This window comes from Vanessa tameamea, chromosome 10, assembly GCF_037043105.1.
Source record: "Vanessa tameamea isolate UH-Manoa-2023 chromosome 10, ilVanTame1 primary haplotype, whole genome shotgun sequence".
NCBI classification, from domain to species: domain Eukaryota; kingdom Metazoa; phylum Arthropoda; class Insecta; order Lepidoptera; family Nymphalidae; genus Vanessa; species Vanessa tameamea.
In genome coordinates this window covers 12,795,575-12,812,849 of record NC_087318.1, presented here as the reverse complement: position 1 = coordinate 12,812,849, position 17,275 = coordinate 12,795,575, and the positions used below count along the sequence as shown (strand labels likewise).

Genomic DNA, 17,275 nt, shown 5'->3' with positions numbered 1-17,275 from the left:
AGTGACACATATTCGCGCAAACTAATTGACAATTTCTAATTTTATACACTCGAACTAACAAAATGCAATAGAAATTATACAAATGTAATCTCAAACATTGCAAATTTTATTTCTATGTGACGTAGTACTTCATTGCGTGTGTAGCGTCAGCATTAGCAGAACGACTCAGCATAAAAACTGTCTATAATTGATTGAACACCACGTGATTAGTTCGTGAAGAGGGAGATTAGGGTGTTGATATGTCGACCACGTTATTGAGATTTGTAAGAGTAGGGGAATTGTTACAATAACATTATTATTTACTTATCTTTTGAATGTTTTTTCTGTCTGTACTAAAACTATACACTATAATAATATGAGAGTTATGTGTTGTTTTTATGTTAATTATATTTATATATAGGATAAAGTATGTTTGTTTGTTTATATGTATATACACATCAAAAATGTAAAAATAATATCCTTAAATCAAAGTGAAGAAAGGCATACAAATCCTAAGCCGTAGTTGAGTTGTAATAAAAAAAAAAAAATTACATATATTTTATAAATCCCCCCCTCGTTAGAATGTTTTACCTAAATTCGTAAATACAAAAGACAACGATTTTAAAAACCGCTGTATCAAATTTCGTCTTTGTATTTTTAAACCAGCTTAAGAATGTTGCTTTGTAGACGTGAAAAGCCAAGCATCCCTAACATTCCTACAATAATGTTGAACGTAACTTGGGACCACAAAGAGAGAAATGTTCTTTAGTAGCATAGACAGTACAAATCAGCTTTGAATATGTACATATTTTACGTTATAAATATTAATAGTTAAACGTATATATTATGTCTGTTAATATATATATATATATATATATATATATGCATATAACATAGTTAAAGATCTGTTCCTTAATACGACGCGTCTTTAGTAAATAGAATCTAATTTGTATTAGTTTTTGGCTGTCTTAATTCTTACTTTAGTCAAATCACGCACACTAAGATATTTGGCAAGTACGAACATAACTCAACTGTGTGCGTTTACTGTATATATTTAATCAATCCTATAGTAGTGTGCACATTTATATTGTTACTACATTGCGTCCTATGACCAAGTTGCCTGAAGGAGATCGCTTTCGTATATAGATATTTTTGAATTATATTTTTTTTTTTAAATACACAAAGTGTATTTGATTTGATAATATTAATACTAGTGTAAATTATAAGTAAACAATAGCATGTTCCAAATATAATTTTGTTTACCTACTAAAGGAAATCGTTTTACAAACTTCTTAAAACTTCGAACCCTTTCATTTGTTCCAACATTACAATCTTGCTCAAGGTATGAAATAATTACAGTAAAACGACCTTTACAAGCTGATATTATCGTTAAATCTATCATAACATTTTCGAAAGCTCATAAAAGCTAACATAGATTGCGACTCTCACCGCTTCTATCAAATTGCTCATAAAACTGCTCTGCGAGTGTTAGAGAAGAAGCCTTAGGTAGACGGGGCATTGTCAATACATTATTCGCTTTGTACAATCTATTAACAATCAGTATTATAAGGTATTCATCAGAATTATAAGATACATTCGCATCAAACTTAATCTTTGACGAAATCTTTTACTGAATTGGATCAAATATTGGACCGAAAAAATTATCAAAGCAATATTTAGTCAGCCGTTTAAAAATTTCCTACTTTTTTAAATATAATATATATTGTGGCAAAAATTGTAAAAAAAAAGATTCGTTTGTGAATTCAAGAGCATATATGGACATCAGAAATGTTTCGTACAAGTATGTTTTGGAGTCGTGTGCCAATGCGTCACGTAGGAACGACGAGGGTTCATTACTCCTTACCCAAAAACGATCTGGTGCTAATGTTTAATAAGCCATTCATAAAATATAGGAACCTGTTCATGAAGCAGTTTATTGGACGTATTAATGTAATCATTTAAAATTTGTTCTTTGACCAGGCGACCAAGGGAAGTGTTTACACCAGTCACCTTTCATTACCACATAAAGCGTGTCAGTAAAAATGCACTTTTCACTATGGATTTTTCACACTCTATTTTTCATGTCCGTACTGCGTAATAAAAGAAATCACTTAAAAATTGCAGTTGAGAAAGGACAGAGGGTAGGTTCGTTTCTTACGAAAGGTTAAATACGGCTGTGAAAAATGTAAATTTTGATAAATCGCGTCAGCCTTGTCACGGTTGCTTTCCAATCACGAATGCTAATAATTCGAACGATTGTTTTGTCCATTTTTACAATTAAATACCAAGATTATTACTATAATAAAGAAAGAACTATCTTTACATATATGTAATATGTGAAAAATGTATGAATTTTAAATCACTTTAGATATTAAAAAACATATTATTTACTTATACAAATTCAAATTCAAAACCAAATATCTTTATACGAGCATTACACTGTCTTTGTTTTATCGGTGGAAGAATATCAGCGGTGTTTTTTTTTGTTAAAAGAAGTGTTTTTGTGAGTTATTTATATATTTTTTAAACGACCTCGAGTCGATCTTTTCATTCCCAAGGCGTGATATCATCTAACATAACATAACATAATCAGCCTGTAAATTTCCCACTGCTGGGCTAAGGCCTCCTCTCCCGCTGAGGAGAAGGTATGGAGCATATTCCACCACGCTGCTCCAATGCGGGTTGGTGGAATACACATGTGGCAGAATTTCGTTGAAATTAGACACATGTAGGTTTCCTCACGATGTTTTCCTTCACCGCCGAGCACGAGATGAATTATAAACACAAATTAAGCACATGAAAACTCAGTGGTGCCTGCCTGGGTTTGAACCCGAAATCATCGGTTAAGATGCACGCGTTCTAACCACTGGGCCATCTCGGCTCACTGGGCCATCTCGGCTCATCATCTATGATGTCTTTAATATGATTATAAACTTTAGCATACAGGAGTTCTTTGACGGGTTTTTGAACCTTACTATAATACTAGTTCGTCTCCAAAATCATTTTTAACCGCGGGCAAAAAATAGGAGGTTAACAATTTGACAGAATTTGTATATAATATTTATGCATTAGGTTTTATTTTAATTAAAATTTTAATAGTACACAATGCTTAATAGTAAATAAAACAGATGATATATAATATATAGATTTTTACTACGTCCTTATCGTCCGTGTGTCGACAACAAGGGTGTACACGACGCGCAGCAGTGAATAAAATCTGGTGCCTCACTCCAGGGGTCGCTGGTTCGGCACAGCAATAGAAGATTAATACTCGTTTCCTTTGTATTTCGTTGACAAATAACGTGGGGACATTCCCTTAGCGTTAGACGTCGATGCATCATTATTACGGATTATTCATACAGCCTGTAACACAATACTTCAGCTTACAATACTTTATAAAGGCTTTCAGTGAAAAATAAATATTTGTTCGAAATAATATACGCAGTGTACTTTTAGACAATTTCTGAAGATAAACTCGACACTGAATTCGAAATTCGAAATTTAAAATATGAAAATAAAATATGATTAAATAAATAATTTAAATTTTAGTAACGTGTAAAGAAAACATTTAAAGTCGTTTTCGCTATATTGTGTAGACACAATGAAATAATTTAACAACGTCTTAGAATAATTAAATGGAAGGAAAATTAATTTTTATTTGTTATTCAAAATCCCGTGTTAATTAAAACAATAACAAAAGTTTAAATAACGTTATATTAAACTGTATGCAATAGAAAGAGATAGAGGAAATGGTCGCCTTGAGGGCACAACGATTCTTCCTTACGTGACGATTTTGGCCAGTTCACTCTATTGTAATCCGCGTAAAACTTCTGTCCAAAAACGGAAAACAGAATGATGAAATAATTTATCAATACCAAAATCGACATTGAATTCGAAATTCAAAATTCGAAAAAAAATGTCACGCGTCTTTGTTGTATGATGAAACAATGATACCTGCAGGTTTCCTCAGGATGTTTTATTCTCCTCTCGGAATCGAAATTGTAACTTTCGAGTCGGAATCCACGTTTCCTATTTAATGTTTATTATAACCTGATTATTTATTAAACTAGTTAGTCGCAGGATCCACTTCTGACGCGCTTAATCTCGTTACAGACACTCAAAATAATTAGATACGGCTGTTCGTTACTCATACATAAAATACCTCGTTAAAAATAATTGAATTATTTCATGCAGGATTTGTTGACATTCAAGTGTGACTTCATTTAAATTTTTATATCATCTGTATGCTAGTATAATTACGTTAAAATATTCGGTTTATAATTAACTATTTACTATTTATTTATTATATACAACAGTACCACCGTCTCTCAGTATCAGGTATCCTGCCAAATAGCAATATTGTGTTACGGTTTGAAGGGTTAGTGAGCCAGTGTAACTACAGGCACAAGGGATATAAAAGCTCAGTTCCCAAGGCTAGAAGCACATTGACAATGTAAGGAATGGTTAACATTTCTTCAAGCGCCAACTATATAAAAAAAAATGCTGTAATAATTTTTTTCGTCAATTATTCAACTAAATTAGTATCATACTTATTATGTCGTACTAATCGATTTATGTCAATCACGAAAGCGATTATTATACTGCGTAGGATGTTATAGTATTCGCTCTTCTAATCTCTCTAGTCCCATCGACAGCGATTCGACACGACCGGAGAGTGTTTAGGTGCAAGACCAAAACTTTTCGTGCTTCCCGAATCACGCATTCTAAAAAAAACCCCAATGATGACTAACTGACCTCGGCGGTACTGCCTTCAAACCCAGTCTGCAGCATTATAGACTAGCCATTTACCCGAGCATGTCTCATACACAAATAAGATTCACTTAAACATTTGATTGCTACCATTAAATTAATACAATTGGTTTTTATAAATTGTGCTTAAAATAATTCAGCAAACTCCGTATAAATGTCACCTCGTTCAATCATTCACCGGATCTACCCCGCCCTAACATTGTACCACTTAAACTCCCTCTGAGGTCTTGAGGTAAGAAGAGCTAATCTTCTCATTAACATGCCTCCCTTGAGGGTATGTACTTGCTACCTCACATATTTTGAGACGAAGCTTCACGTGCACTGCTAAGATATGCTATAATATTTATTCCGTTTATTCGTGTTCGACGTAGTTTAATAATAAGATAAAACAAGAAGAAGAAACTGCATGAAATCGTTACACCTCGATTGGTTTTTTTACACATTACATAGGTAGTACTGTTCCACTCTGCCTGAAATCACACGGTATAAATGATTCTGGTTAATAATTTGGACTTACGGGCGGACAAAGTATTTGTATTAATTTCTTTTTTTTTTTTAATAATGTTAATCTATAAAATAAATTTATTCTACAATTATCAGAAAAGGAAAAAATGTACCAAGCAGACGGAATGAATATGTTTTTTACAGATTTTATGTTTGGTTGTACGTTTATTTATTAAAAAACAAAGCAATGACACTTTTTTTTATTTGAATCACACTTATTTTATTATAATCTTTATATATCAAATTTTACCGAAATAATCAGCTTCTATTTTTTTATCTGATTTGAAATTAAACGGGAAGTATGTCCATGATAATGTCTGGTTTAAATACACACCAAGATCTTTAACGTTGGAGTAGTAGGGTATTGTAGTGCCTCTGTATTCAACTGCTGGTAAATTTAATAAATCTACCTTCGAGGTCATGCCTGGACTATCAATTATGATTGCCTGCGATTTACTTGGGTTGATGTTAAGTCCGTATCGCTTACTCCACTCAGAGATTGAAACAAGATCGTCATGAATAGCATCAATCGTTGCAGGAAAATCTTTAAGTGTTGCATGTCGATAAATCTGGATATCGTCTGCATACATATGGTAGAGAGAAGAAATGCATAAAGTGATAGAATTAATGAAAATTGAAAAGAGTAAGGGAGATAAGACGCCACCTGGAGGAACCCCAGTCTGGACATCACACCATGAGGAGAAAGTCTCATTATGGCGAATCCGATGTTCGTCGGCCCTTGAGGTAACTTTGAAACCAATCTACCACTGATGGAGATATGTTAATAGAACCTAACAAACTCAAAATGATTTCATGATCAACACAGTTAAATGCGTTGCTAAAATCCAAAAGAATCAAAATTGTGAGTTGTTTGTTATACATGGCTGCACGAATGTCATCCGTAACCTTAACCAGAGCAGAGACCGTACTATGACCTGCGCGGTAGACGGATTGGAGAGGTTTGAGGATGAGGATTGTTGAGGAAAGTGTTTAACTGTTGGAAAACAATTTTTTCTAAAATATTGGAAAGAAACGGAAGAATGGAAATCGGTCGGTAATCGGAGTTGTTGATAGGATTAGGTTTTTTGGGAAGTGGTATGATATGAGCATCTTTCCAAGCATCAGGGAATGTGCTACGGGTGATGGAGTAATTTAGGATGTGCACTAAAGAAGGAGCAATAATGTCTAGGATGGGAATAATCATTTTACGGCTTATGCAGTCAGCACCAACGGCATTCGAAGACGTGGATAATATGTTCTTCTTAACATCACATTCAGTGATAGAGGAGAATGTAAACGGTGGAAATTTAGAAGTTGGATGGGAGGGAAGAATGTTAAGCGTGCGATGTTTATCAACACTATCGAGTACCCAAGGGGAAGAGAAGTGCTTATTTAAAAGCTCAACGTCAATTTTAATAAGAGAATTATGTGATGATTTACCAACTCCAAACAAAGCCTACTTGAACAAAATATATTTTATTCAAGTAGGCTTTTACAAGCACTTTGGAATCGTCATTGTACAGAATTGTATTTAATCTACCAGCGATTCGGAATGTAGATTCTACTGAGAAGAGCCGACAAGAAACTCAGTAGTTACACTTTTCCAACATTTCAGATACAAAGTTATGTCAGTGAAATACAATTTATATAATATATCCTACCTAAAGTCAACAAGCATTGTAACATAGCATAGCTTCACATATAATTTTGTATCTTATAACGTTAAGATATACCGAGTTTTATTGATGTCACAAAATAACATTTATATTTAATAAAATAAGAGTTATGGTATTCGTTTCAAGTGTTGCTGTGTCTTAGCCCTTTATAGAACTAAAAAAAACTCATTAACGAGATCTTAAGCATTCGTTTATAATAAAGCTGTTCAAGGCATTTTCTAGTATTTGCACATTAGATAGCTTATCAAAGGGCTCAAAAGGGCAGAGAAAAGATTTTAAGAGGTCTCTAAAATGTTAAAAGTGTCTCGGGTTGTGATAATCTATTATGAGGTATAGTTCGCATTTTGCTTTAAATATGATTTGAGACAAGTTTAGTGTATTGATAGAAGACTTTACTTGGTGGTAGAGTTTTATGCTTACCCATCTGGGTAGAAATCAACAAGATATTATTTATTCTACCGCCAAATAGCAATATTTAGTATTATTATGTACCTTCATACCTGTAAAGGGTGAGTGAGCCAATATAACTAGAGCACAAGGGGCATAATAATGTCTAGTTCAGTGGGGACCACTAACCATCAGGTGGTCGACTTGCCAGTCCGACTAACTATATGGCTATACTCGTCATATTGTCATATTCGGATAGACACAAATATTTTGTCCTGATATAATCATAAAGAGGAGTTCTAACCGTGGCATGTACAATTGGGTTTACATATGTTTAATTTGTATTCACAATTCATCTCCTGTTTCAACAACGAAGTTCTGTCATCTGTGTCCACCGACCCGCGTTGCAGCAGCTCGATAGAGTAACCAAACCCTTAAGGAAAAAGGAGTCTCGTCTGATCTAAAATTACTGGCCGAAGTAGTTGCCTGACAAATCATGTCCTGCCTGTGTATATGTCGCAGTGAACTGGATAAACAGCCTAGACACTTTAGGAAAGTGGCTAGGCGTTTCATAGCATGGCTAATTAAGGTAATTATCTCCGCTATATATATTATTAGCAAAAAGCTAATAATTAAATTTAAAAAAAATAAAACTACTCCAAATAAAAAGGTTTCTTATTTATAATCAATTTAACAATTAAACTTAAATAATAATAAAAACAAAATCATTAAATCTCTTATTAGAATATCTTTAAATCAACAAACAAAACTTTTACTGAAATGTTCTAGCAATTATATTGTAATAAACACAAAAATATAGATCAAAGATTAGGATTACAAAAAAAATCTCGTCAACGTCTTTACGTTCCGAGTGCCCAAGAAAAAGTGTCCGATCCCCCCTTTGTCATGCTCTTTTATAGCTTTATAACGGTAGGACACGTGACCACAACACCGGTGATATTTTTGTCGCTAACAATATATATTCGTGATGAAATGCCTAAATAATATAGAAGTTGATGTGCTACAGTTACAAGCAGAGTATAGTATATTATGTAAATATTTTTGACACGATCATCAGCGGTCACATCAAAGATCATATCGAAGTCTAATCACCTCAAACAATAACCACTGATGTTTTTATTAAATAACAGATAGATAACTTTGAAAATGTTTATGCGTTAGCGTATAAATCCAATTGGGAGTATGAATTGTTTCGAACGTTCCTTTTGTTTTCTTCTACTTATGTCTAATTAAATTCTTGCGCATCGCTTTACATTTACAGTGAAATAAAAGAGAAATCGTTTGATGTTGAAAAGAGCCTATTTGGTAACGTTTGTCTAAGTCAAAGCAAGGGATTTGATCGTTTATGTACTGTACTTTGTATAATTAATAATGAAGAGATTTATAAGCTGAAGTTTGTTACTTACATGATCTGTGGTTAAGGTTCAAGGAGTAATAAGTCAAAAATTATACTGGCAGTATAACGACGTGGTTTGGTAAGCTGCAAATCCTTCCCTACCCGTACCTACCCAGAAGGGTTTGCGCAAAGTCCTACCATCAAATGTTCCCTATCTACTGAGCTCTCGAGACTTTAACCGCTGAATGCAATTATTGTTAAACTAGGTTCGATATCCTTTATGATAAATATAGTAAAAATATTTATGAAAAAAACTGACTCAAATAATACTCTAAGAAAATTTATCTATAAAATACAATGATAATGTAGTTCTGTCTGTCTGTCTGTCTGTTTTTAGTTTCACGGCTAAACCATTGAACCGAAATTTGGTATGAAGCAAGTTTGAACTATAAGGAATAAGGCTATTTTTTTAAGCCTAACACCTGACGACTAACCCTTTAAACGTGAGCGTAGCTGCAGCCGACAGCAATAAATAATTCACGTTCAAATTTAAACGCCCAAATGAACAATATATTATAAACAGCTTCATAAAAAAAAAATTGATGTCTTTCGTCTATACACAATTTGTATGTTAAGTTTAATTACTAAAGTTGCCAAGAGAGCTTGCTAACCATATCAGGGATCGACGGACTAGCCTACGATCACAACTGAAAACTTAAACTTTCGGTGTAAATAGCTCCTCGCATCATTAGCGAGCTTCATTACTTAATGTTGCGTGATTTATTTTAATTAACGTAATACATTTTTATTTAAAATAATGCTCAAGCGTGATATTGATATATGTTCTTTGAGTTAATATAAGGAAGCATTAAAATTCGCTATGAAATATCGATATTATAAAACATCGATATAAAATCAAAATTATTCGAGTAGGCTTTTACAAGTATACGTCATTTCACAGGATTATAATTATTAAATGTTAAGCTGCCATACAATACACGAAACGCCAATTAAAATTATAAAACAAAACCCAACGAAATTAATCCAATAATTCATATTTGATATCATAATTATAATAATTTTACACGTCATCGAATAATTTGTAAAAAATCAAATTCAGTCGTAACAATGAAGTAAATCTGTGAAGCATTGCTAGTTAAATTGTTCCATGTCGTTACAGCACGCGAAATAAGCATTAGCGAAAGTGCAGCCGCTGCATTTTAACTAATCAATCACCTCTTTACTTTAAGCCGTTTATTACGTTATCTTGTTGCAGTAATTAGACTTGAAATTCTTGTTGTAGTAATTTTTACTGTTTCACATAATATATATTTTACGACTTGGGAACCTTCAAGAAAAGAGCGCACTCATTCCTTAAAGGCCGGCAACGCACCTGCAACCCTCCTGGTGTTGCAGATGTCCATGGGCGGTGGTAATCACTTTCCATCAGGTGCGCCTCCTGCTCGTTTGCCACCAATAACGTAAAAAAAAAATACATTTACAACATTTATGTGTAGCATTGACGATTGTTTTAGAAACATTGTATAACCTTTTTAACTTGGTGGTGGGGCTTTGTGCAAGCCCGTCTGGGTAGGTACCTCCTACTAATCAGATTTTCTACCGCCAAACAGCAGTACTCAGTATTGTTGTGTCCCGCATTGGTGATGTAAGGAATGGTTAATATTTCTTACAACGCCATTGTCTATGGGCGGTGGTGACCACTTACCATCAGGTGGCCCATTTGCTCGTCCGCCTACCAATATCATAAAAAAATATTATGACACTGTCATTATTCCTATTCAACCAATACATCCCGAAGGGAGTCCCCTGTTCTAAGATTACAAATAGCCCTGACCGGTCGTTTTTGAAGAAGTTTATAATGAAATCCGTCCAATTATGTTCAGTAATTATCGTTATAACTATTTTCTAAAAAGTAGTTATTTTTAGTACTTACAATGCGTATTTTAAAAGATTATTTAAAGTAAAAAAAGTAAAACAATTAAAGTAACATACATCGTAATTATTGTATTTGATATGTTTACTACAGGATACATATATATCTATAGGGTTTTTGGTAATTCAACGTACAACCACAACCAACGTATAATGTATATATCTGTAATGGTGTATCACACATGCACAAGAACTTTTTTCCAACTTTTACACGATAATTTTTGAATATGCCGATTACGTTGAAGATAAATAAATAATTTATTTCCAAGTTACTGTACTTGGAATTAAATTTACTTGACGGTAAATGTTTTACCAAATATTACGTAGTGTCCACCGAACTGACTCTATTTATTCCAAGTTGGTTTCAGCGTTCTTCCCTATTCGAGGATTAGGTTCCGGACAGTTTACCTTTGTGCTTACTCTGTCCACTGGTGAGTGGTTTGCTTACGACTATTGTGATAGATTTGTGCACATCGATACAGGAAATTGAACTTTATGTCTTGGTACTAAGACGTGTTTTACAAAATATGAGATATCGTTTTATTTTGTTGATAATGTGAATTGAAAGGTATATGAAGTTTGAAATTGAGGTTTCAATTATATTTAATATATATTTGAATTAAATTTATAATGGCCTTTTTTAATAGGACATTTTGTTTATAATGGTACAAATGAATATAATATTTTACATGTTTTAAATTAGGTACGTATAAAAAAACTTTAATTTAAATTAGAAATCTGGCAAAAATCCTGTCTTCTTTTCTGCGAGTATGTGTAATGTCACATACACTACCCATAATATAACATACTCTTTAGTAACTTTTCATTCCCTTCGCATTCCTTGAAGATAATAAATAATATGTAAATTGAACCTTTTTTGAAAAGTGTTTAAATATTACATATGTATGATTTATAAGCGAACTTAATGTGACAAGGATTCTCTCTCATCTCATCTTAATTAGAAAGTGCTGGAAACAACGAAAATAAATGTACAAAAAAATCTCAACCTCAAGGACGTAAACAAGTATATATATGTACCTACTGTTAGAGCTGTTGTAAAAAAATACCATCAAGCATTACATATAGAACCTTTTCATTCAAATTCTGTCGTGAAATTTAACTTTAATTGCGTTTAAAGAAATATCTCCAACGAATACATAATTAGGTCAGTAAAAACAGCCATAAATGAAAATAATTTCACAAAATTGTGAACAACTTTAATGATTGCTCAAACACATTGAATCACGTTTTTGCTGTACGTTCATAACAGTATTATCTCTAATTTAATGAAATTGTGCTGAGGACGCACAGAAATTAAGCTGGAAATACATCACGCCACGTAAAAATATATTAATATATTTTTACCTTTCAGAATAAGAAAAAAATGTTTGCTCACATTTACCGGTTTCATAACGGGATTGTCAATATACATTTTTATTTTGTCAATCGAGAACTCAAAAATAATGTTTTTATTACATCGACGAAAAGATTATTAAGACAAATTTGTATTTATAATACTTAAATTATAATAATAGTAGGGCTTTGTGTAAGCCCGTCTGGGTAGGTACCACCCACTCATCAGATATTCTACCGCCAAATAACAGTACTCTCTATTGTTGTGTTCCGGTTAGAACGGTGAGTGAGCCAGTGTAATCACAGGCACAAGGGACGTAACATCTTAGTTCCCAAGGTTGGTGGCGCATAGTTGATGTAAGGAATCGTTAATATTTCTTACAGCGCCTTTGTCTATGGGCGGTGGTGACCACTTACCATCAGGTGGCCCATATGCTCGTCCGCCAACCATGCCATGAAAAAAAATATTGATTAAAGCCAACGTGTTGTTGAATTGTTGGAGTTATGATATGCGTTATAAGGCACAAGTTTTACTTCATCAAAACAAAATTCTTAGTGGTAAATACATGCTATAGTTTGTATATTAAATATGAATAACCTTCGAAACACGCTACTCAAATGAAATAGTGTAATATAAAAAAAAACATGGCGTAAATTGTAGTATTAAATTAAATCCCGAACAATAAATAGCTCTTCTAGATGCGATGATAAGTAATTTTGTATCTTTTAGAGAAATAAATTACCTTAAATCTTAAAATTTCCGAGTATATCTTACAGACATATACGTATGTGTTATGTGAGATCGAAATACTCAAAACGATATCTGGAGCAATTTCGTTCTTCTCATCAATCAATATTTTTTTCCATCGGGTTGCCAATCAACTTTCCAGTTTTTCAGTGAAAAAATATTGACAAAACTATACAGTGCAAGCGACTAACGTTTGAAAGGTGAAAAGCGAATCGAGTTAACAATACCGACAGTCGATTGACAGTGAGGTATTCAGATAAAACCCTTGTGTAGCCGCACAATTGTTTTGTAGCGCTGGGTTTTTCATACCCAATGTTATCAATAACCATAGAAATGCAGAACTAATGTAACTTATATGTTTCTATATATGGACTGATTTGATAGTCTTGCCTATAATGATGAAGATTTCGAATGAATCCGGAACTAATTGAGACTCAGATAAATAAATACTAGGTTTAAGTTGTTGTTAACTAAGATGTAATGTCCGTTTTGTCTATAGTTACATCGCCGATGGTACATTGATTCATAATATTTTTTTTTAGCATTAGCAGCCTGTAAATTTCCCACTGCTGGGCTTAAGGCCTCCTCTCCCTTTGAGGAGAAGGTTTGGAGCATATTCCACCACGCTGCTCCAATGCGGGTTGACGGAATACACACGTGGCAGAATTTCGTTGAAATTAGACACATGCAGGTTTCCTCACGATGTTTTCCTTCACCGCCGAGCACGAGATGAATTATAAACACAAATTAAGCACATGAAGATTCAGTGCTGCCTGCCTGGGTTTGAACCCGAAATCATCGGTTAAGATGCACGCGTTCTAACCACTGGGCCATCTCGGCTCCGGCTAATATTTAACTGATGGATTAATGAAGAATATTTTAGGTATGAAGTATACCATTATCTAAATCCTGGAGCCAAAGCTTAGTTCGGTATCGAATATTACCTATTTTATAAAAAAAATAAGTGATATCCATCTCCCATAAACAGCGTCGCCAACCTTGTTAACTAATGTAACGTATATGTCCCTCGTGCCTGTACTTAAACTAGCTTACTCACCCTTTAAGCTGGAACACAACAATACTAAAAATAAATGTTGCTGTTTGGCGGTAGAATATGAAAATGATAACTAAACATAATACATCACTCATGTAATGATCGATGTTCTAGGCAACATCGTGTTTGATGATTTGATTTGCTCTAAAGTTTTTAATAGTCTTATGATTATACTTAAAGAGGGAATGTACTATTCGTATACCCACTGGCCCAGTTCTCAATCGGAATCATCACTAGCAATTCCAAAGTTTATTCATACCATTCGCCATGTCACCGTTGATGTTATCACTGTCGTTTCCAGCTTTCTGAATACTAACCGGTCGCTCAATACAACGCGACGTACAGGCGGCTACGACACGACGTCGGCTAAACCGTTGCAAAAATATTTTTTTTTGCATCAACATATATGCGTCTCTCGCTTTAACGATTCTAGTTCCGTTCATCAACTTTTGTTGCTGACTGTAGTTCCGTTGCGATCCCTACTTTGATATCCCTTTGCCTCGAGCTGTTTCCCCGCAACAATTTGCATGTTTCATCTCTTCGCCAGTTTCAGTAAAAGCAACGGATTTGACAAATAGTTCCGCCATTTTCATACTAATTTCATAAATTTCGTCGTTATTATTAATTTAATTCACTTTCAAGTATTAATTACATACATACGAACCAATCATCTATATAAATTTGTTTAGGAAGATAAAAATATATAGCTTTACTATATGTTGCTTTACGAAACTATGAGGAGACTTTCTGTTAAGTAAGGTAGAGAATAATGACAATACTAGGAAATAATTTTAAGATTTTTTTAGAAGAGTCTACCCCCCGTCCCACACCAGACTTCATTGAATTGAACCGTTCAAAGTTATTTTTGCGCCAAGTTAAATATTGTTATACCATTCTACAAACTCTCGCTAAAAAATTACTAACTTATATATATTTTAACATGTAGCTTAGTTTGTTATTTTGTAGTTGCTTAGTGGTACTGCTTTGTGCAAGTCCGTCTGGGTAAGTACCATCCAGGTAAATACCAGTTAACAGCAATAATTAGTATTGTCGCGTTCCGGTTTGAAGAATAAGAGTGAGCCAGAAAAATATTAGTTCCCAACTTTAGTGGTGAATTGATGATATGAAGGATTCCTAAGAGCAGTGATGGCCACATATTATAAGTTGGCATAGTTATTAATTAAAGTATATTAGTTCAGAGCATTCAATAAGATCCTTTATCAGAATCTGCTAGGATGGTCCTAGAATTCTTTAATAGTTAATTTAATAGCTATATATAATAAATAATGTTTAAACAACAGGAACGAGGAACAATGGAACTGACGTACCCGTCATGGACAAACGTCCTAAAATTAAATAAGAAACAAAATGAAACTGTACCAATTGTGAAATAAGACAAGAAAAAATCAAAACTACTTGAAATCATTTAGTTGTACGTCGAAGCGGCCGGCCCTATCGGGTCAAAATATGGAAGAATTTATGGAATATTTAAGATAAGCCTGGCAGCTGTCTCCGTGGAAAAATTTCCTTGAACTTTACTTTTAAAAATATCAAAGTGATAGTAGTGTGTTCCTAAGTTTATATTCATGAGAGAAAAATAATGGTTTTAAGCATTGAATTGAACATTTTACTTTACCATATTGCAAGAGTTAAAGGTACTCGAAGTTCATAAGATACTTTGCATAAGTTGATTTTTACGACTCCTTTTAAACACTGTTTACATAGATCTGAAACTACTGAGTAGATACTTATTTTATACTAATTAATACGTAATTTATTAATCAATCAATCATCTTCGAAAACTTCTAGCTTCTTCTATGATTTAACATTACGTTTAAATATCCTTGGAAAATTTTAATTCAAAAGTGTTTAAATGTTTTAATTGATTTTTAACCATTTCCACCTAGCTTAAACGCGAACGATTTTTAAATTTTCTGTAAGTCACTGACTACGTTATGTATATTTTTTTTGTTGACAACTTAAGCTATTATAGGTTTTTTTTTGTCACTGACGCATGTTCACAGCAAAAAAATCGCTGATTTTTTTTTGTGAATTTGAAGCGGTTCTCTTCTTGAGCTGTCTAGAATTGAATGGAAACAAAAGAAATAATTCAGACACAATTTTTACCTAAAACCTAGCAAATTATTCACTCGTTTTGCTATTTATAAATTAAAATGTAAAAACCATTGCATTATGGACGATAGTACGTCGATAATGCAATGGTTTGTAAAAAGTCGCAGGTTCGATCGTGAAGCCTTGTCCTACTGGCTACAAGCTTTAAGCTTAATTGGGGTATCGGAATATTAGTAAATCCTTATAAGGGCATTACTGCTATTCTTAAATATATAAATTTAAATTATAAAAATATCCTATGACATAGTACCAATTGAATCCAACAAGCATCCAAACTCACTTATTTATTGTACTCATATGTTGAGCAAGTCTCAATATTAAAATATATCTTTGTTCTCAGGTCAAAGCGACGACACCGAAACTGGATCGTAATGGCTACTACTTCTACGTGACCTCTACGGCTAAGAAGAAAAAGATCAGTCTGATGCAGCCGAAGCCGCCTCGGATGGCGTTTGAAGAAAAACGTCGTCCAGGGGTGGCTGAGAGAATCCACAGTGTGGCTCGAACCGCCACGGAGAACGGTCGCGGGGATTCTATGTCGCAGCGGGTCCCGACGGACGCGCCACGCGCGCGCTTATACACGCAACTCGAGAGTTACCAACCAAGATATCATACAATACGTGAAAATAGTGATAAAAGAGTGGACAGTGAGTGTAAGAAACGCAGGAGCGACCAAAGGAGAGCCGGACATCCGCAGGCTGTCAGGTACGTTTGTTTACACGCTCTACTTGTTGAATGTTTAAGTGTCTATTATCAGCGGCAGTTGGTGTGACGTAGTATTTATTACGTTATTAATCGCTTTACATTTGTTATATATGACAAAGTTTTTGTTAATATGTTTGTCTAAGGTTTTAGGCATAAATGAGATTCTGTTACCATACTTTTGTAAACAAAATATTTCGGGATATTTTGTTATCGCGGTTTATAATTTGAAAAATAAATGAATAAAGATAAAATGTTAGTTATGAGGTATTATAAACACGAGAGACGGGACGGTACCGAATTCTTCGTATTGCAAAACTATTTTTGGTGTATTTATGTAACATTACTTATCCAATAAAAAGCTTAGCTTGTAAACTGTGCAAGGATCTCTTGAGGATAAGGTTTGGAGCGTATTCCACCACGTTGGCCACGCTCCAGGGGGTTGGTGATTACTTATGTAGTGAAATTCACATTCAAACCTCACGATGTATTCCTTAACCGCGGAACAAGAGATAAATTGTAAACACACACACAATTAATGTTTTCCGTATTCGAACTTCGAACGTCATCTCGCTTATATTATAGTCATAATTAAATATATTATATATTATTCGAAATTAATCTTTATATACGACATACGTAAATGCCCCATTTATCTC

General features: G+C 33.7%; 1 protein-coding gene across 1 annotated transcript in view; it reads left to right on the top strand.

The window, feature by feature from the left end:
- The window catches only part of LOC113392050 (kinesin-like protein CG14535), a 368,367-nt gene that overhangs the window by 99,825 nt on the left and 251,267 nt on the right, over positions 1–17,275 (top strand). Inside the window, exon 4 of the mRNA XM_064215983.1 lies at positions 16,255–16,619. Coding sequence (XP_064072053.1) covers positions 16,255–16,619 — 365 coding nt within the window. The remainder of the gene's footprint in view (positions 1–16,254; positions 16,620–17,275) is intronic.